Source organism: Taudactylus pleione, unplaced genomic scaffold (genome assembly GCF_031769625.1).
Source record: "Taudactylus pleione unplaced genomic scaffold, aTauple2 ptg001067l, whole genome shotgun sequence".
In the NCBI taxonomy this organism is placed as follows: domain Eukaryota; kingdom Metazoa; phylum Chordata; class Amphibia; order Anura; family Myobatrachidae; genus Taudactylus; species Taudactylus pleione.
Window position 1 is genome coordinate 268,536 of NW_028285468.1, and position 21,982 is coordinate 290,517.

The window sequence follows — 21,982 nt, forward strand, 5'->3', positions numbered from 1 at the left end:
CTACTGGCTCCCTTTCTTTGTTTTTTTTTTTATTGTTTATAAATAAGACTCATTGTCTGTGTTAATTGTTATGTGAATATTGTATTTTAACTGATATTTTAAATTTTATTACAATTTTTTTCATTTCTATCTCATTGGTATTAAATTATTTTTCTGACAGCGCTTATATATTTTTTCTTCCTTTTTGGTGGGTATATATATTGCCTACCTTTTGTCTACTAAGCAGCAGTCAGAACACAAATTGAATATTGATATTATTAATTTATTATTACCATTTTAACTTCCATCCAATCTTTGGAGGGTGCAGCACCAGATTATTGTCTGTTGTTAGTTATATGATTACTTATCAGTGTGTTATTGGATTTATAATGAGCAGCAGTTATACCAATGGTGGCAAACCTATAATATATATATATATATATATATATATATATATATATATATATACACATATACATACACACACACAACAAACTTAGAAAAATTTAATAACTGCGCTCTAATGTGGTCAAATCAGCAGCACCGTGTGAAAATTAGTATAATTATATATGAATTTATTACAAATATTGAAAAAACATTGATTTGACCACATTAGAGCCCGGTTACTACGTTTTTCTTTGTTTGCTTTGTATGGCATATTAGGGCTATATAATGATACATCTGTATAACCGCACATGATCGGAACGGACCAAATGCTGCAGAGTACCAGAATGAACTAGAGAGGGAGTCTGGATTATCTGTGAAATAAACCCAGAAAAAGATCTGGATGGTGCGTTTCACGTGGTGACGATAAACAACTACAAGTCTTCGGGCACATAGCATGAGACCAATCCCAGTCATTACATGTTATATATGTCATAGCGATTCTCCTAAGTTATAACACAATAAGGTATAAATAACACACATGATACAGTAAGATAACGTATTAGTGATCTGTATAGCGGCAGCGTCACTGGGATCTAGGGCACATGTTATATATATATATCATAGCGATTCTCCTAAGTTATAACACAATAAGGTATAAATAACACACATGATACAGTAAGATAACGTATTAGTTATCTGTATAGCGGCAGCGTCACTGGGATCTAGGTCACATGTTATATATATATCATAGCGATTCTTCTAAGTTATATAACACAATAAGGTATAAATAACACACATGATATAGTAAGATAACGGATTAGTGATCTGTATAGCGGCAGCGTCACTGGGATCTAGGTCACATGTTATATATATATCATAGCGATTCTTCTAAGTTATATAACACAATAAGGTATAAATAACACACATGATATAGTAAGATAACGGATTAGTGATCTGTATAGCGGCAGCGTCACTGGGATCTAGGTCACATGTTATATATATATCATAGCGATTCTCCTAAGTTATATAACACAATAAGGTATAAATAATACACATGATATAGTAAGATAACGGATTAGTGATCTGTATAGCGGCAGTGTCACTGGGATCTAGGGGCACATATTATATATATCATAGCGATTCTCCTAAGTTATAAAGTCACACAATAAGGTATAAATAACATCCATGATATAGAAAGATAACAGATTAGTGATCTGTATAGCGGCAGCGTCACTGGGATCTAGGTCACATGTTATATATATATCATAGCGATTCCCCTAAGTTATATAACACAATAATTTATAAATAACACACATGATATAGTAAGATAACGTATTAGTGATCTGTATAGCGGCAGCATCACTGGGATCTAGGTCACATGTTATATATATAATAGCAATTCTAAGTTATAACACAATAAGGTACAAATAACACACATGATATACAGATCACTAATACGTTATCTTACTATAACGCCAGCGTCACTGGGATCTAGGTCATGTTATAAACACAACATACCATATTGTATAGTGATTATGTTGATAATATTAGTAATAACGTGCGATAGTGTCCACTAGTGAGTCACATGATATGATCACACCCATACGCCCAATTACACTAATGAGGACAGATATAATATATACATATCTAAGCAAATTATTATTCATCCTAGGTCCCAACTGGAGACTTATTCTGCAAATATATAGAATATAAAGATCTTAAACTTAGGCATAATGAGAACCACCTGTAAAGTATCATGGCACATTCTGATATTGGAATCATACACTATATATATATATATATATATTCCCTGGGTGTATTCATATTAAAAATAGTATATATTTGAATGCATCTTTACAAAGATCTATGTTATTTATTGTTGTTTAGATTTCTCTACACTGTAAATTCCTCCTCTTTGTTTATTAATCACACACAGACCAAGTATCTGCGGATTGATAACTTAAAATACTGTGTGACTGGAGTGTTACTAAAACTGTGTTTTGTATCAGCTCATTGAAATACTTTTCTCATGTGTAACATCTGATGTCTAACAAGGCTCATTTTTCGTGTAAAACAATTCCCACACTCAGAGCATGGAAATGGTTTCTCACCTGTGTGACTTCTCTGATGTATAACAAGATCTGATTTCTGTGTAAAACATTTCCCACACTCAGAGCATGGAAATGGTTTCTCACCTGTGTGACATCTCTGATGTTTAACAAGAGCTGATTTATGTGTAAAACATTTCCCACACTCAGAACATGAAAATGGTTTTTCACCTGTGTGACATCTTTGATGTGTAACAAGAACTGATTTATTTATAAAATATTTCCCACACTCAGGACATGGAAATGGTTTCTCACCTGTGTGACGTCTCTGATGTGTAACAAGATCTGATTTAAATGTAAAACATTTCTCACACTCAGAACATGGAAATGGCTTCTCCCCTGTGTGACATCTTTGATGAATAACAAGATATGATTTCCGTGTAAAATATTTCCCACACTCAGAACATGGAAATGGTTTCTCACCTGTGTGACTTCTCTGATGCTTAACAAGATATGATTTATCTTTATAACATTTCCCACACTCAGAGCATGGAAATGGTTTCTCACCTGTGTGACTTCTCTCATGTGTAACTAGACGTGATTTCTTATTAAAACATTTCCCACATTCAGAACACACAAATAATTTATCAGGTGCATGAGTTGCACTATGTGTAACAAAAGCTGAGGTATTAGGAGACCAGTCCGGATTATTATAAAAGTCAGATGATATATCTGCACTGTGAGGTACTGGATGTATATTTAGTGTAACTGATCTGTCTTCTGGAGATTCTGTTTTAATATCTGCTCTCTCCAAGGCATTCCTGCTTGTGCGTCCATCTGCTGGAAATAAAATAACTGTATTATTATTAATCACAGCTCTTCATACAGCGCACACACATTACACAGCACTTTACAGAGAATATTTGGCTATTCACATCAGTTTGCACCAGTGGATCATACAATCTATATTCCCTACCACATCTACTCTCAAATTTATTATGGTTAATTTGTGTCAGAAGCCAATCAACCTACCACTATGATATTTGGAGCATTAAATGAAACACATACAAACTACACACAGTATATTGGTTTGGTTTCAAACTCATAACTTCAGTGTGAAGAGATAGCAATACTAACCACTACACCACCGTGTGATGTGTAATTATTATGAGTGAAGATGTTTAATTTGCAGGTACAAACTATGACCACATTATTACAATTACAAATATTCAAACTACAAATAAGACTCTAGATGAACAGATAAAATATTGGCATAAAATGGCACAAGCACATTATAAGCACATGTCATAGACCCAGCCCCAGGGACAGGCAGATGGCACATCACCAATGTATACCTCCCCCAAATGCAGACTTTGCTGGGTAACGTTCCCTAGCCATCATCACAGAGCAGGAAGCCCCATTAGCCAGTGACGTTGGTGAACCACAATACCCATCTAGATGCCCTCACACATACACACGGAAAACTTGTGGGCTAATTACAAACAACTACGTCCACACTACACAAAGTTCTCCAGGTGGATATATATGTAGCACAAGCAGCTTCTATATGGTCCTCTGGTCATCCTCAGGGAAAGTAGCCCCACCAGAGTCATGTTACTAACAGGGTAACGAGTCACTGTATATAACCGCTGAGAGGGAAGGAGAGTGATAGGATAGAGCCACACAGAATGATGGCGTTACAGAGCGGGGGAGGCAGCAGTACAGGGTAGAGGAATGGTGCAGGGCACAGAGCGGGGGAGGCAGCAGGACAGGGTAGGGGAATGGTGCAGGGCACAGAGTGGGGGAGGCAGCAGGACACAGAGCGGGGGAGGCAGCAGGACAGGGTAGGGGAATGGTTCAGGGCACAGAGCAGGGGAGGTGGCAGGACAGGGTAGGGGAATGGTGCAGGGCACAGAGCGGGGGAGGCAGCAGGACAGGGTAGGGGAATGGTGCAGGGCACAGAGCGGGGGAGGCAGCAGGACAGGGTAGGGGAATGGTGCAGGGCACAGAGTGGGGGAGGCAGCAGGATAGGGTAGGGGAATGGTGCAGGGCACAGAGCAGGGGAGGTGGCAGGACAAGGTAGGGGAATGGTGCAGGGCACAGAGCGGGGGAGGCAGCAGGACAGGGTAGGGGAATGGTGCAGGGCACAGAGCTGGGGAGGCAGCAGGACAGGGTAGGGGAATGGTGCAGGGCACAGAGCGGGGGAGGCAGCAGGACAGGGTAGGGGAATGGTGTAGGACACAGAGTGGGGAGGCAGCAGGACAGGGTAAGGGAATGGTGCAGGGCACAGAGCGGGGGAGGCAGCAGGACAGGGTAGGGGAATGGTGCAGGGCACAGAGCGGGGGAGGCAGCAGGACAGGGTAGGGGAATGGTGCAGGGCACAGAGCGGGGGAGGCAGCAGGACAGGGTAGGGGAATGGTGCAGAGTACAGAGCGGGGGAGGCAGCAGGACAGGGTAGGGGAATGGTGCAGGGCACAGAGCGGGGGAGGCAGCAGGACAGGGTAGGGGAATGGTGCAGGGCACAGAGCGGGGGAGGCAGCAGGACAGGGTAGGGGAATGGTGCAGAGTACAGAGCGGGGGAGGCAGCAGGACAGGGTAGGGGAATGGTGCAGGGCACAGAGCGGGGGAGGCAGCAGGACAGGGTAGGGGAATTGTGCAGGGCATAGACAGACAACAGCAGAAAGCGGAAGAAATCAAAAGAGCAGAGCAGGATATAGAGACAGGTCAGCAGATAAAGCGCACCATTACAGAGCACCGAAGCACAGAGACTGGAGGGAGCCATTGTGCAAAAAAGGGTGTGTGGTTATAGCTGTGTGTGTGTGTGACAAGTTGGAGTTCATGTGAAGTGTGTGTTGTGATGTGTTGTATACAGTATACTGAAAACCAGTCAGTCATGTAATATTACTAAGCAGTGTTAGGAGACAGAGTGATAAGGTGCCAGCCAATCAGCTCCCAACTGTCATTTTGCAAACATAGCCTGTGAGATGACAGTTGGGAGCTGATTGGCTGGCACCTTATCACTCTGTCTCCTAACACTGCTTAGTAAATAGACCCCATTATCACATGTGGTAGTGCACAAGGAGGATCATGGGTAATGTCACATAGGGTATCATTACATTAACCATTAATTTATCCACTATAGTGACATCTCTTGTACTGATGTATGAGATACACCAGAAAGTGTGGGGAGGAGACTGGTCAGATCTCTGGGCTGGTAACACACAGAGACATGATGTGAGGGGGAGAGCAGGAGTATAATAGGGGCTGATGGCTCCTGATGCATGAGATACACCAGAGAGTGTGGGGAGGAGACTGGTCAGATCTCTAAGTAGGAAACACACAGTGACATGATGTGAGAGGGAGAGCAGGAGTATAATAGGGGCTGATGGCTCCTGATGTATGAGATACACCAGAAAATGTGGGGAGGAGACTGGTGAGATCTCTGGGCTGGTAACACACAGTGACATGATGTGAGGGGGAGAGCAGGAGTATAATAGGGGCTGATGGCACCTGATGCATGAGATACACCAGAAAATGTGGAGAGGAGACTGGTCAGATCTCTGGGCTGGTAACACACAGTGACATGATGTGAGGGGGAGAGCAGGAGTATAATAGGGGCTGATGGCTCCTGATGTATGAGATACACCAGAGAGTGTGGGGAGGAGACTGGTCAGATCTCTGGGCTGGTAACACACAGTGACATGATGTGAGGGGGGAGAGCAGGAGTATAATAGGGGCTGATGGCTCCTGATGTATGAGATACACCAGAGAGTGTGAGTAGGAGACTGGTCAGATCTCTGGGCTGGTAACACACAGTGACATGATGTGAGGGGGAGAGCAGGAGTATAATAGGGGCTGATGGCTCCTGATGTATGAGATACACCAGAGAGTGTGAGTAGGAGACTGGTCAGATCTCTGGCCTGGTAACACACAGTGACATGATGTGAGGGAGAGAGCAGGAGTATAATAGGGGCTGATGGCTCCTGATGTATGAGATACACCAGAGAGTGTGAGTAGGAGACTGGTCAGATCTCTGGGCTGGTAACACACAGTGACATGATGTGAGGAGGAGAGCAGGAGTATAATAGGGGCTGATGGCTCCTGATATATGAGTTACACCAGACAGTGTGGGGAGGAGACTGGTCAGATCTCTGGGCTGGTAACACATAGTGACATGATGTGAGGGGGAGAGCAGGAGTATAATAGGGGCTGATGGCTCCTGATGTATGAGATACACCAGAGAGTGTGGGGAGGAGACTGGTCAGATCTCTGGGCTGGTAACACACACACATGATGTGAGGAGGAGAGCAGGAGTATAATAGGGGCTGATGGCTCCTGATGTATGAGATACACCAGAGAGTGTGGGGAGGAGACTGGTCAGATCTCTGGGCTGGTAACACACAGTGACATGATGTGAGGAGGAGAGCAGGAGTATAATAGGGACTGATGGCTGCTGATGTATGAGATACACCAGAGAGTGTGGGGAGGAGACTGGTCAGATCTCTGGGCTGGTAACACACAGTGACATGATGTGAGGTGGAGAGCAGGAGTATAATAGGGGCTGATGGCTCCTGATGTATGAGATACACCAGAGAGTGTGGGGAGGAGACTGGTCAGATCTCTGGGCTGGTAACACACAATGACACGATGTAAGGGGGAGAGCAGGAATACAATAGGGGCTGAGGAGGATGTAGAAGAAGATGATTGTATTGACTGTATTATTTTTTATTTATAATCAGCCAATCATAGTGATGTATGCAAGATATGTAGTCATTCCCAAGTTCCATACACATAGGAGTTTACTATCTAAATACCTGAACACACACAGGTGCATTGTGTCGAAAGTCATTTAACATACCAGTATATTTTTGGTTTGGGGAAGGAAATTCACACCAAACGGAGAACATATAAACTCCACACATATAATACACTGGTTAAAATCAAACCGAACAGTATACCATGGTGCAGAGAGAGAATGCGACTATTTTCTGTAATAAGTGTTTTTTACTCACCTGTGCTGATATCTGTAGGGATTTCCTCCTCCTTACACTGATCACCCCTCACGTACGTCTTTTCTTCTTCCTCTGTATCTTCTGCCTTTATATCAGTCATATACGTCTCTTCTTCTCCCTCTATATCTTCTGCCTTTATATCAGTCAAATACGTCTCTGCTTCTCCCTCTATATATTCTGCCTTTATATCAGTCACATAGGTCTCTTCTTCTCCCTTTATATTTTCTACCTTCATATCAGTCACATACGTCTCTTCTCCTTCTATAACTTCAACCTTTAAAAATGTCCAACCTTCACCCTAAATAACCCACAACAGAAAAAAAGAACAATTAGAAAGTTAGATGAAATTAGATGCAATAAAACAAAATATATCAGTGTATAAGATACACACAGCTTCATATAATGACAGTCACTTTGGTATATTGGTGAGACCCTAAATCCCTTCTACCTGATGCTCCTGTGGAGTCCTGTGATTTTCCTCTGTACAATCCTGTGAATAAAGAGGATGGGGACATCTCTCTGGGGTATTTCTGTTACTGGATCCATCTGTAGGAGCCACACAGTGACTGAGTACATTGTATAGATGTGATTATCAGATGATGTGTGTATATAGGGATCCCCCATACCTAATCTCCCCTGTACAATAAATTACAGTCTCCTCTTACCCAGTGATGTGAGGGTCCGGTGATTCTCCATCATCACGTCCTTGTACAGACCCTTGTGTTCCTCTATATACTCCCCCTCCTGCATGGAGACATAGACAGTGACATCCTGACACCTTATAGGAACCTGACACACACAATGATACAGTCATCACCCAGACACATCCCCTGGTGTTACTGTATAATGTCCCATTCCCAGCAGTCGCCTCTCCAGTCATCACCCAGACACATCCCCTGGTGTTACTGTATAATGTCCCATTCCCAGCAGTCACCACTCCAGTCATCGCCCAGACACATCCCCTGGTGTTACTGTATAATGTCCCATTCCCAGCAGTCACCTACCCAGTCATCACCCAGACACATCCCCTGGTGTTACTGTATAATGTCCCATTCCCAGCAGTCACCTCTCCAGTCATCACCCAGACACATCCCCTGGTGTTACTGTATAATGTCCCATTCCCAGCAGTCACCTCTCCAGTCATCACCCAGACATGTCCCCTGGTGTTACTGTATAATGTCCCATTCCCAGAAGTCACCACTCCAGTCATCACCCAGACACGTCCCCTGGTGTTACTGTATAATGTCCCATTCCCAGGAGTCACCTCTCCGGTCATCACCCAGGCACATCCCCTGGTGTTACTGTATAATGTCCCATTCCCAGCAGTCACCTCTCCAGTCATCACCCAGACACATCCCCTGGTGTCACTGTATAATGTCCCATTCCCAGCAGTCACCTCTCCAGTCATCACCCAGACACATCCCCTGGTGTTACTGTATAGTGTCCCATTCCCAGCAGTCACCTCTCCAGTCATCACCCAGACATCCCCTGGTGTTACTGTATAATGTCCCATTCCCAGCAGTCACCTCTCCAGTCAGCAGCTGAATGATCTTATTGGTGAGTTCCAGGATCTTCTGGTCATTGTGTCTCTCATGTATCAGTGAGTGAGGTGGAGGCACCGTGATGGGGCTCTGGGTCCTGCTCAGTCCTCCTGACACACAGGGACGGCTGCTGGGTGTCTCACACTCACCGGATGTCTTCTTCACTACTGTGTAATCCTGTGTATTGGGGGAGACACCAATAAAAGGGTAAAATTATACTCATGGAGCAGTTTATTGTCATCAGTGCACAATATGCAAGAACGATCAGTCTTACAAAGAAAACCCTTATACTGTTTACCATATATAGGAAAGTGGACAGAATATAGCACATCTCCTGGCATCTTCATTTCAGTGATAGAAAATAAATAAAACAAGATACCGTGAGCAAGGTAATATATCCCAGCTCCTGTGAGTACTGAGACACTGATAATATGTATGTCTCTATATTATTACTATAAATATGTGATGTCACTGTGACACTCCCAGATCCCTTCAACTCCCCAGTCACATGCGTCTTATATCTATAGATATAAATGATGTCACTGTGACACTCACAGATCCCCTCACCTCCCCAGTCATGTCCCTGTATTATTACTATAGATATAAGTAATGTCACTGTGACACTCCCAGATCCCCTCGCCTCCCCAGTCATGTCCCTGTATTATTACTATAGATATAAGTGATGTCACTGTGACACCCCCAGATCCCCTCACCTCCCCAGTCATGTCCCTGTATTATTACTATAGATATAAGTGATGTCAGTGTGACACTCCCTGATCCAGTCATGTCCTGTATTTTTACTATAGATATATGTGATGTCACTGGGACACTCCCAGATCCTCTCACCTCCCCAGTCATGTTCCCGTATTATTACTATAGATATAAGTGATGTCACTGTGACACTCCCAGATCCCCTCACCTCCCCAGTCATGTCCCTGTATTATTACTATAGATATAAGTAATGTCACTGTGACACTCCCAGATCCCCTCACCTCCCCAGTCATGTCCCTGTATTATTACTATAGCTATAAGTGATGTCACTGTGACACTCCCAGATCCCCTCACCTCCCCAGTCATGTCCCTGTATTATTACTATAGATATAAGTGATGTCACTGTGACACTCCCAGACCCTCTCACCTCCCCAGTCATGTCCCTGTATTATTACTATAGATATAAGTGATGTCACTGTGACACTCCCAGATCCCCTCACCTCCCCAGTCATGTCCCTGTATTGCTATAGATATGTGATGTCACTGTGACACTCCCAGATCCCCTCACCTCCCCGGTCATGTCCCTGTATTATTACTATAGATATAAGTGAAGTCACTGTGACACTCCCAGATCCTCTCTCCTCCCCGGTCATGTCCCTGTATTATTACTATAGATATAAGTGATGTCACTGTGACACTCCCAGATCCTCTCTCCTCCCCGGTCATGTCCCTGTATTATTACTATAGATATAAGTGAAGTCACTGTGACACTCCCAGATCCCCTCACCTCCCCAGTCATGTCCCTGTATTATTACTATAGATATAAGTGATGTCACTGTGACACTCCCAGATCCTCTCACCTCCCCAGTCATGTCCCTGTATTATTACTATAGATATAAGTGATGTCACTGTGACATTCCCAGATCCCCTCACCTCCCCAGTCATGTCCCTGTATTATTACTATAGATATAAGTGATGTCACTGTGACACTCCCAGATCCCCCTCACCTCCCCAGTCATGTCCCTGTATTATTACTATAGATATAAGTGATGTCACTGTGACACTCCCAGATCCTCTCACCTCCCCAGTCATGTCCCTGTATTATTACTATAGATATAAGTGATGTCACTGTGACACTCCCAGATCCCCTCACCTCCCCAGTCATGTCCCTGTATTATTACTATAGATATAAGTGATGTCACTGTGACACTCCCAGATCCTCTCACCTCCCCAGTCATGTCCCTGTATTATTACTATAGATATAAGTGATGTCACTGTGACACTCCCAGATCCCCCTCACCTCCCCAGTCATGTCCCTGTATTATTACTATAGATATAAGTGATGTCACTGTGACACTCCCAGATCCTCTCACCTCCCCAGTCATGTCCCTGTATTATTACTATAGATATAAGTGATGTCACTGTGACATTCCCAGATCCCCTCACCTCCCCAGTCATGTCCCTGTATTATTACTATAGATATAAGTGATGTCACTGTGACACTCCCAGATCCCCCTCACCTCCCCAGTCATGTCCCTGTATTATTACTATAGATATAAGTGATGTCACTGTGACACTCCCAGATCCCCTCACCTCCCCAGTCATGTCCCTGTATTATTAGTATAGATATAAGTGATGTCACTGTGACACTCCCAGATCCTCTCACCTCCCCAGTCAGCAGGTAGATGATCTCCAGGGTGAGATTTAGTATCCTTTCAGTCATGTGACTCTTGTCCTTGTCCATCCTCAGTGATTTATACAGGACTCTCATGTGAAGTTTAGTATAGACTCTCTTGTTTCTTACAGCTGAATTATCTAGGAATGAAAATATCAAGAGTACATGTCACATACACAGGTAGGAAACACCATGTGACCAGTAAGCCCTCCTCCCCGAGCTATGGAGATCTGGTCAGTGTTTCTCAGATCCAGCTACATAAGGCGCCTCAGACGCAGTCACACAATCCTATGTTGCTAAAGGACAAACCACCACAAATGGCGGCTGGGGGCTAGAATTAGCCGGCTGGCAATTCTCTGCAGTTCAGATCCGGAAATATAAAACGGCAAGGCCCCAGGAGCATTGTTCCTCCCAGACACCTCTTTTATTCATACTGCTCAACTTTAATTATGTTACAAAGGGATGAATTAAAGAGAATTATTATTTATAGCTTTTGTTATATCATTCCAGAAAATTTTTTTCATGCCCACAATCACATTCAGAGGAGAATTCAATTAGACACGATATGCTTCTTTTTCATGAAAAATGGCTTATGGTGCAAATAAATACTTATCACGCAGTCCTATTAGATGCGCTTTTCACGGGTGCGAATTCTACATAACATTTTTTGCGCATTAGTTATTATCACCTCCTAAGCAAGTAAAAAGTTGGGGAAAATCCCTATATAAAGGAAAAATGTCAGGACTTAGTTAAGAAACAATGGCACACCCTCTTTAAGGACTTATTTGGCAATATGATTTTTTTTAAATAGCGTAACTTACAAAATAATGACATGTCATTTTTGGAGTGATAAATTGCAAAGTGGAAGAAAATGGCATAAATGATGTGTACTGTACAGTCCCTTCTCCCCTATAGAATAATAATACCACATATCAGAGTGTCCTGGGAGCGGAGTTATTCCCCCTCATATATCACTGTATGGTCCCCTCTCCCCTATATAATAATTCCACATATCAGTGTGTGCTGGGAGCTGTGTTATTCCCCTCATATATCACTGTACGGTCCCCTCTCCCCTATATAATAATAATACCACATAGTGTGTGCTTGGACCTGTATTATTCCCCCTCATATATCACTGTACAGTCCCCTCTCCCCTATATAATAATAATACCACATATTACTGTGTGCTGGGAGCTGTGTTATTCCCCCTCATATATCACTGTACAGTCCCCTCCCCCCTATATAACAATAATAATACCACATATCAGTGTGTGCTGGGAGCTGTGTTATTCCCTCTCATATATCACTGTACAGTCCCCTCTCCCCTATATAATAATAATACCACATATCAGTGTGTGCTGGGAGCTGTGTTATTCCCCCTCATATATCACTGTATGGTCCCCTCTCCCCTATATAATAATAGAACCACATATCAGTGTGTGCTGGGAGCTGTGTTATTCCCCCTCATATATCACTGTACATTCCCCTCTACCCTATATAATAATTATACCACATATCAGTGTGTGCTGGGAGCTGTGTTATTCCCCCTCATATATCACTGTACAGTCCCCTCTCCCTATATAATAATAATACCACATATCAGTGTGTACTGGGAGCTGTGTTATTCCTCCTCATATATCACTGTACAGTCCCCTCTCCCCCCTATATAATAATACCACATATCAGTGTGTGCTGGGAGCTGTGTTATTCCCCCTCATATATCACTGTACGGTCCCCTCCCCCCTATATAATAATAATACCACATATCAGTGTGTGCTGGGAGCGGTGTTATTCCCCCTCATATATCACTGTACAGTCCCCTCTCCCCTATATAATAATAATACCACATATCAGTGTGTGCTGGGAGCTGTGTTATTCCCCCTCATATATCACTGTATGGTCCCCTCTCCCCTATATAATAATAGAACCACAGAGTGTGTGCTGGGAGCTGTGTTATTCCCCCTCATATATCACTGTACAGTCCCCTCTCCCCCCTATATAATAATACCACATATCAGTGTGTGCTGGGAGCTGTGTTATTCCCCCTCATATATCACTGTACATTCCCCTCTACCCTATATAATAATTATACCACATATCAGTGTGTGCTGGGAGCTGTGTTATTCCCCCTCATATATCACTGTACAGTCCCCTCTCCCTATATAATAATAATACCACATATCAGTGTGTACTGGGAGCTGTGTTATTCCTCCTCATATATCACTGTACAGTCCCCTCTCCCCCCTATATAATAATACCACATATCAGTGTGTGCTGGGAGCTGTGTTATTCCCCCTCATATATCACTGTACGGTCCCCTCCCCCCTATATAATAATAATACCACATATCAGTGTGTGCTGGGAGCGGTGTTATTCCCCCTCATATATCACTGTACAGTCCCCTCTCCCCTATATAATAATAATACCACATATCAGTGTGTGCTGGGAGCTGTGTTATTCCCCCTCATATATCACTGTATGGTCCCCTCTCCCCTATATAATAATAGAACCACAGAGTGTGTGCTGGGAGCTGTGTTATTCCCCCTCATATATCACTGTACAGTCCCCTCTCCCCCCTATATAATAATACCACATATCAGTGTGTGCTGGGAGCTGTGTTATTCCCCCTCATATATCACTGTACGGTCCCCTCCCCCCTATATAATAATAATACCCCATATCAGTGTGTGCTGGGAGCGGTGTTATTCCCCCTCATATATCACTGTACAGTCCCCTCTACCATATATAATAATTATACCACATATCAGTGTGTGCTAGGAGCTGTGTTATTCCCCCTCATATATCACTGTACAGTCCCCTCTCCCTATATAATAATAATAACAACACATATCAGTGTGTGCTGGGAGCTGTGTTATTCCTCCTCATATATCACTGTACAGTCCCCTCTCCCCCTATATAATAATACCACATATCAGTGTGTGCTGGGAGCTGTGTTATTCCCCCTCATATATCACTGTACGGTCCCCTCCCCCCTATATAATAATAATATCACATATTAGTGTGTGCTGGGAGCTGTGTTATTCCACCTCATATATCACTGTGCGGTCCCCTCCCCCCTATATAATAATTGTACCACATATCAGTGTGTGCTGGGAGCTGTGTTATTCCCCCTCATATATCACTGTACGGTCCCCTCTCCCCTATATAATAATTATACCACATATCAGTGTGTGCTGGGAGCTGTTATTCCCCCTCATATATCACTGTACAGTCCCCTCTCCCCCTATATAATAATACCACATATCAGTGTGTGCTGGGAGCTGTTATTCCCCCTCATATATTACTGTACGGTCCCCTCCCCCCTATATAATAATTAGATCACATATCAGTGTGTGCTATGAGCTGTGTTATTCCACCTCATATATCACTGTGCGGTCGCCTCCCCCCTATATAATAATTGTACCACATATCAGTGTGTGCTGGGAGATGTGTTATTACCCCTCATATATCACTATACGGTCCCCTCTCCCTATATAATAATAATACCACATATCAGAGTGTGCTGGGAGCTGTGTTATTCCCCCTCATATATCACTGTACAGTCCCCTCTCCCCTATATAATAATAATACCACATATCAGTGTGTGCTGGGAGCTGTGTTATTCCCCCTCATATATCACTGTACAGTCCCCTCTCCACTATATAATAATAATACCACATATCAGTGTGTGCTGGGAGCTGTGTTATTCCTCCTCGTATATCACTGTACAGTCCCCTCTCCCCCATATAATTATTGTACCACATATCAGTGTGTGCTGGGAGCTGTGTTATTCCCCCTCATATATCACTGTACGGTCAACTCTCCCCTATATAATAATAGAACCACATATCAGTGTGTGCTGGGAGCTGTGTTATTCCCCCTCATATATCACTGTACATTCCCCTCTACCCTATATAATAATTATACCACATATCAGTGTGTGCTGGGAGATGTGTTATTACCCCTCATATATCACTGTACGGTCCCCTCTCCCCCTATATAATAATTGTACCACATATCAGTGTGTGCTGGGAGCTGTGTTATTACCCCTCATATATCACTGTACGGTCCCCTCTCCCCCTATATAATAATTGTACCACATATCAGTGTGTTCCGGGAGCTGTGTTATTCCCCCTCATATATCAATGTACAGTCCCCTCTCCCTATATAACAAGAGATATGGTAAGAACTTACCTTTGTTATAGGGTCCACAGGGTGACCTTGGGTTATACCTGGATCCTGGATCCTCGGGCACCACGGAGTTAAAGCTTTTAGCTGCTCCCAGGATGCACTTGGGTCCAACCTCCCCTATACCCCGCCCCCGAGCCACAGGCACCTCAGTTGGTAAGCAGCCCAGGCCGGAGGAGACGAAACAGAGAGAAGGAAGACTGGAACACACAAGAACCATACTCACAGAAATGGGAGACGGAAAACCGGTGACCAGTCACAGAGCCCATATGAAGCCAGGTGCGTCAGGGCGTGTGCCCTGTGGACCCTATGGACTTCGTAGAAACAGAGATAACAAAGGTAAGTTCTTACCATATCTCTTGTTTTCTACTTCAGGGTCCATAGGGGTCCACAGGGTGACCTTGGGGATGTCCGAAAGCAGTCCAACTAAGGGCGGGGACGCTCCTGTGCTGATAGGAGAACCCGGCGCCCAAAGGATGCATCCTGAGAGGCAAAGGTGTCAAACGCATAGAACCTCAAAAAGGTCTGAATGGAAGACCAGGTGGCCGCCTTACAGAGCTGAACAGCAGAGGCGCCACGGCTAGCAGCCCAAGAAGGGCCCACAGACCGAGTGGAATGAGCCTTAACAGAGGCTGGAACAGGTAAACCCTCCTGCATATAAGCCTCAATAATAACAGAACGAAGCCAACGGGCTAGAGTCTGTTTGTTGGCAGGCCAACCCCTCTTGTGAAAACCAAAGAGGATAAACAAAGAATCCGACTTCCTCACAGAACTAGTCCGGTCCACATAAACCTGGAGTGCACGGACAACGTCTAATGAAGTCTCCCCAGCCGAAAGAGCAGGCGACTGAAAGGCTGGTACAACAATTTCCTGATTAATGTGGAACCTGGAAACCACCTTAGGCAGGAAATCAGGACGAGTGCGAAGCACCGCTCTGTCCTGATGAAAAATCAGAAAAGGGGGACGACAAGAAAGCACCCCCAAATCTGAAACCCTCCTGGCAGAAGCAATTGCCAAGAGGAAAACAGTTTTAAAAGTTAGCCACTTGAGCTCCACTAACTCCAAGGGCTCAAAAGGCGGACCCTGTAAGGCCCGAAGAACCACAGCCAAATCCCACGGGGCCACAGGTGGCACAAAGGGAGGCTGGATTCTCAAAACTCCCTGGAAAAAAGTGTGTACGTCCGGCATAGCAGCGATCCTGTGCTGGAACCACACCGACAGAGCAGACACGTGCACCTTCAGCGAAGAAAGACGTAATCCTAAGTCCAAACCCGACTGAAGGAAAGCCAGAATACGCGAAACCCGGAACACCTGGGGATCATAGTTTCTGGCCTCGCACCACTGAAAGTAAGTGTGCCACACTCTGTGATAGATCCTCTCGGAAGCAGGCTTGCGCGCCCTCAGCATGGTGGTAATAACAGAACTAGAAAAGCCCCGAGACCTCAGGACGGCTGTCTCAAGAGCCACGCCGTCAAAGATAGTCGACCCAGATCCGGGTGAAGACAGGGCCCCTGAGATAACAGGTCCCGCTGTTGAGGTAGGAGGTACGGTGCGTCGATGGACAGGCTCCGCAGATCGGAGTACCACGGCCTTCTGGGCCACGCTGGGGCCACCAGGATCAGTGTGCCTCCGTCCTGTTTGAACTTGCGCAGGACCCGAGGCAGCAGAGATATCGGAGGGAACAAGTAAGCCAGTTGAAACAGCCATTTCACCGACAGCGCGTCTATCAGACTTGCGCCTGTGTCCCTTGTCCTTGACCCGTACACAGGCAGCTTGTGATTGTGACGGGACGCCATCAGGTCCAGCTCTGGCAGCCCCCACTTGTCCACGAGTAGTTGGAATACCTCTGGATGAAGCGACCATTCCCCGGGATGCACGTCGTAACGGCTGAGGAAGTCTGCCTCCCAATTGAGGACTCCTGGGATGAAAACTGCTGAGAAAGCTGGAAGATAGCTCTCCGCCCAAGCCAGGACGCGGGACACCTCCGACATCGCAGCTTGACTGCGAGTCCCTCCCTGATGATTGATGTACACCACCGTGGTGGCGTTGTCTGACTGCACCTGAACGGCCCTTCCGTGAAGAGCGGTGCCGGACGACTGCAGGGCTCTGTATACTGCCCACAGTTCCAGGATGTTGATGGGAAGAATCGCTTCCTCCGCCGACCAACGACCCTGAAGTGACAAGAAGCCCGTCACCGCCCCCCAACCCCGGAGACTGGCATCTGTCGTGAGCAGAACCCATTCCGGGATCCAAAAGGGGCGCCCCTCTAGATGAGCTGTCTGCAGCCACCAGGCTAGGGACAGACGCACCTCCGAGGACAACACCAGCATCTGAGAGCGGATCCTGTGTGGCAATCCGTTCCATTCCGAAAGAATCAGCCCCTGCAGGGGCCTGGAATGGAACTGGGCAAACTCCACCATGTCGAATGCCGACACCATGGACCCCAAAACTCTCATCGCTGAGTGCACCGACACTCTGTCACTGCTCAGACAACTGTGAATCCGCAGCTGTAAGGAGGAGACCTTCTCTGGAGTCAGAAAAATCCGTTGCTGACGAGAGTCCAGCAGGGCCCCCAAATGAACCATCCGCTGTGATGGGATGAGGGAGGACTTCTTCCAGTTGATCAACCAGCCGTGCGCCTGTAGACAAGTGACCGTCAGGTGGAGATGCTGGATCAGTACCTCCGGGGAGCTTGCCAGCAAGAGGAGGTCGTCTAGATACGGTAGCAACTGTATTCCCTGGCTCCGAAGGTGAGCCGCCATGACCGCCATCACCTTGGTAAATACCCTTGGTGCCGTGGAGAGACCAATGGGTAGCGCCCTGAATTGGTAGTGGTTGTGGAGAATAGCAAACTGCAGAAACCGTTGGTGCGATGTTGCTATAGGCACATGGAGGTAGGCGTCCTGGATATCCAGGGAGACCATATAATCCCCCGGTTCCATCGCCAGAATGATGGAACGCAAAGTTTCCATCCTGAATTAGGGAACCCTGAGAAACCTGTTCAGGGACTTCAAATTGAGGATGGGGCGATGAGAGCCATTGGGTTTCTGCACCAGAAACAGCGTAGAGTAATACCCCATCCCACGTTGAGACTGTGGTACGGGTATAATGACCCCCGCCGTCAGCAAGGCCTCTATGGCTTCCTGAACCTGCAAGGCCTTGGTTTTGTCCTGAGAAGGACTTGTGCAAAAAAACTGGCAAGGCGGCCTGTGCCGAAAAGACAGGGCGTACCCCTGGGAGACCACTTCTCGCACCCAGGCATCCGTGGTGGTATTGTGCCAGCACTGGGCGAATTGAAGAAGTCGGCCTCCCACTCTAGGGGTCCCCCAGAGGGAGGCCCGTCCCATCACGCAGAAGGCTTATCTTCTTGCTTGGAAGAAGGGCGCCTAGCACTCCAGGCTTGTTTCTTTGGCTTTGAGGCGGTCTTGGGTGCGGACTGCCTCAGGAAGGACTGACCCTTTGCCTTGCCCTGAACCCGAAAGGAACGAAAGGCCGAGCTCCGGACCTTAGCAGGTGTAGTAGCTGAAGGGAGGAAGGCTGACTTGGATTTTGCCAGGGTATCTACTATTTTGTCCAGGTCCGTACCAAATAGTAATTCTCCATTAAAAGGTAAGGCCTCCAAGCCTTTCTTTCCTCAGCGAGGATATAGAGGGCAATGTCAAAGTAGCACTCCTGATAAGGCGTGTTACATGGGAATCGACTGCAGGTGGAGTTTCCCATTTCTTACAATGCGCTTCAGGGAATGGATAATTGGACGCCAAGCGTTTCTGTGGCAGGAAACGCTTACTGGGTGTCTGCCAGGCCACCGCCATGTGATCAGTCAACTGATCAGACAAGGGGAACGCTGCAGAAGTAACCTTAGCTTTTTTAAAACTAGGATACCTCGACTTGGGAGCGGGTGCCTCATCCTCAATCAGAAGAATGGCCCGCACCGCCTTAACCAGAGCCCGCACATTGATGGAAGACTTAGTGTCTACCTCCTGGACTGAGGCATCTGAGGCTGAGTCATCCTGCACCTCACCATCATCCGAGGATCACTCAGAATCCGAAAGATGCACAGCCTGCGCCATGACTGAGCGTTTAGACGCCCTGGAGGGCACGTCACTGCGCAACATCGACTGAAAAGCCGAAGATGCTGCCGCCAAATCTTGGACAGTGTGGGAAAGCGCATCCACCCAGGGTGGAGGAGCTGCCACAGGAGCCTGAAACGGCACCACAGCCTGCTGTGCCACAGGGGTGAACTGAATATACATTGGCAACCCCGCATAGGGACCAACAGGCTGAGACCCCGGGGGAGTCTGCAATAATTGTGGGACACCCGGGGAATGGGGGATGGCAGGCTGGGGCAACGCCCTAGTAGGGGCGGCAGTCGGGACCGACAGACGGTCCGCGATGGACACCAGCACCTGGGAAAACATCTTCCATGGTGGCTCCTGCGACATGGGAGGTTTAGACATACCAGGGAGCGCCTGGCACCATCCGCACAGGCCGTCCTGTGACAAATCCTCCCTATCCACTCCTGCAGAACAGCGCCTGCAGGAGAACAATACCGGAGCCCCGGAGTGCTCAATCTCCTCCTCTGACATGACTTAGGAAGAAAACGTGCGCACTCACCAGTGTGCTGAACAACAGCCCACAATATGGTACTGTGTAGCACACAACTGTATGTGACGGACCTCACAAATACGTGATCTATATAAATGAGGTCAGTAGAAACACCCTTCCCCCGCCCTGTAGGGCTTGTAGGAGAAGGAAAGGGATATATAGGCTGACAGTAAGTAGAAAAAAGACACAGACAGGCAGCACTAGCAAAAGTCACATACCATGCAGGAAGATATACTCACTGCACCTTTCCACTACAATCAACCTGCCCAGATTCAGTGTCTGGGAGGGCTATAGTGCTGTGTACACTGTCCTTGTCAGGGGAGAGGTACACAGGGGGACCGGTCCGCGTGCTCCCTGAAAATCTGCGCTGCCACTTGAAGAAAATGGCCGCTGGAGACCTCAGAGGAGGAGTGGCCCGAGAATCTGCAGCTCAGCGACGCCAGACTACTAGTTGAAAGGCGCGCTGAGCTGAGGGGAGGAGCCGCTAGACAGGGAAGGCTTCCTCCCCTGGCTAGCATATTAACCCCCGGGTTGCCGGCATCCCGCTTAATTTACCCTGGTGGTCTAGTGGTCTGGCGGGGTATGCCTCCGCTAGAGGGGGGGCCCGCCGCCACCGCTAGCGCCCCCGGTCTGTCCCCTAGACTGGGGGCATGGGACTGCATTTGAAAGGAACCCGCGCACCGCCGCTAATCAGCGGTGCGCGGCTTACCTGGATCTCCCCGGCGTCTTCCGGCAGCAGTCCCGGGGGAAACCAGAGTGCGGCTAGTACAGACTCTGTCTTCCCCCGCCGCGATCCCCAGTTCAGTGCTGGCGGCGCCAGCAGGGAGAAGGAGTGGCAGCGTGGGCGTCTGTACAGACAGCCCATCGCTGCCGCTCTGGAGAAAAAAACTATAGTAAAAAAATTTAAGTTAAAATAAAAAGCTTTAGGGGGCTGCTCCTGCAGCCCCCCCCCGCAGGGTGACCCGACTCTGGCCGGGCACCATCTTAAACTGAGGTGCCTGTGGCTCGGGGGCGGGGTATAGGGGAGGTTGGACCCAAGTGCATCCTGGGAGCAGCTAAAAGCTTTAACTCCGTGGTGCCCGAGGATCCAGCTATACCCCAAGGTCACCCTGTGGACCCCTATGGACCCTGAAGTAGAAAATAATAATACCACATATCAGTGTGTGCTGGGAGCTGTGTTATTCCCCCTCATATATCACTGTACAGTTCCCTCTCCCCTATATAATAATAATACCACATATCAGTGTGTGCTGGGAGCTGTGTTATTCTCCCTCATATATCACTGTACGGTCCCCTCTCCCCTATATAATAATAATACCACATATCAGTGTGTGCTGGGAGCTGTGTTATTCCCCCTCATATATCACTGTACATTCCCCTCTACCCTATATAATAATTATACCACATATCAGTGTGTGCTGGGAGCTGTGTTATTCCCCCTCATATATCACTGTACAGTCCTCTCTCCCCTATATAATAATTGTACCACATATCAGTGTGTGCCGGGAGCTGTGTTATTCCCCCTCATATATCAATGTACAGTCCCCTCTCCCTATATAATAATAATACCACATATCAGTGTGTGCCGGGAGCTGTGTTATTCCCCCTCATATATCACTGTACAGTCCCCTCTCCCCTATATAATAATAATACCACATATCAGTGTGTGCTGGGAGCTGTGTTATTCCCCCTCATATATCACTGTACGGTCCCCTCTCCACTATATAATAATACCACATATCAGTGTGTGCTGGGAGCTGTGCTATTCCCCCTCATATATCACTGTACAGTCCCCTATCCACTATATAATAATAATACCACATATCAGTGTGTGCT

General features: G+C 46.4%; 2 protein-coding genes across 2 annotated transcripts in view; one reads left to right on the forward strand and one right to left on the reverse strand.

Annotated features, from left to right (window-relative positions):
• Positions 1 to 21,982, forward strand: part of LOC148453886 (uncharacterized) — a 142,437-nt gene that overhangs the window by 93,687 nt on the left and 26,768 nt on the right. The window lies entirely within an intron of this gene.
• Positions 2,182 to 8,992, reverse strand: LOC148453887 (uncharacterized). Its single transcript, XM_088461563.1, has 5 exons — positions 8,953 to 8,992; positions 8,092 to 8,170; positions 7,875 to 7,972; positions 7,427 to 7,724; positions 2,182 to 3,251 (listed from the first exon to the last, which is right to left on the reverse strand). The coding sequence occupies exons 2-5, from the start codon at positions 8,123 to 8,125 to the stop codon at positions 2,377 to 2,379; spliced, it is 1,305 nt and encodes a 434-aa protein (XP_088317689.1). The 5' UTR covers positions 8,126 to 8,170; positions 8,953 to 8,992; the 3' UTR covers positions 2,182 to 2,376.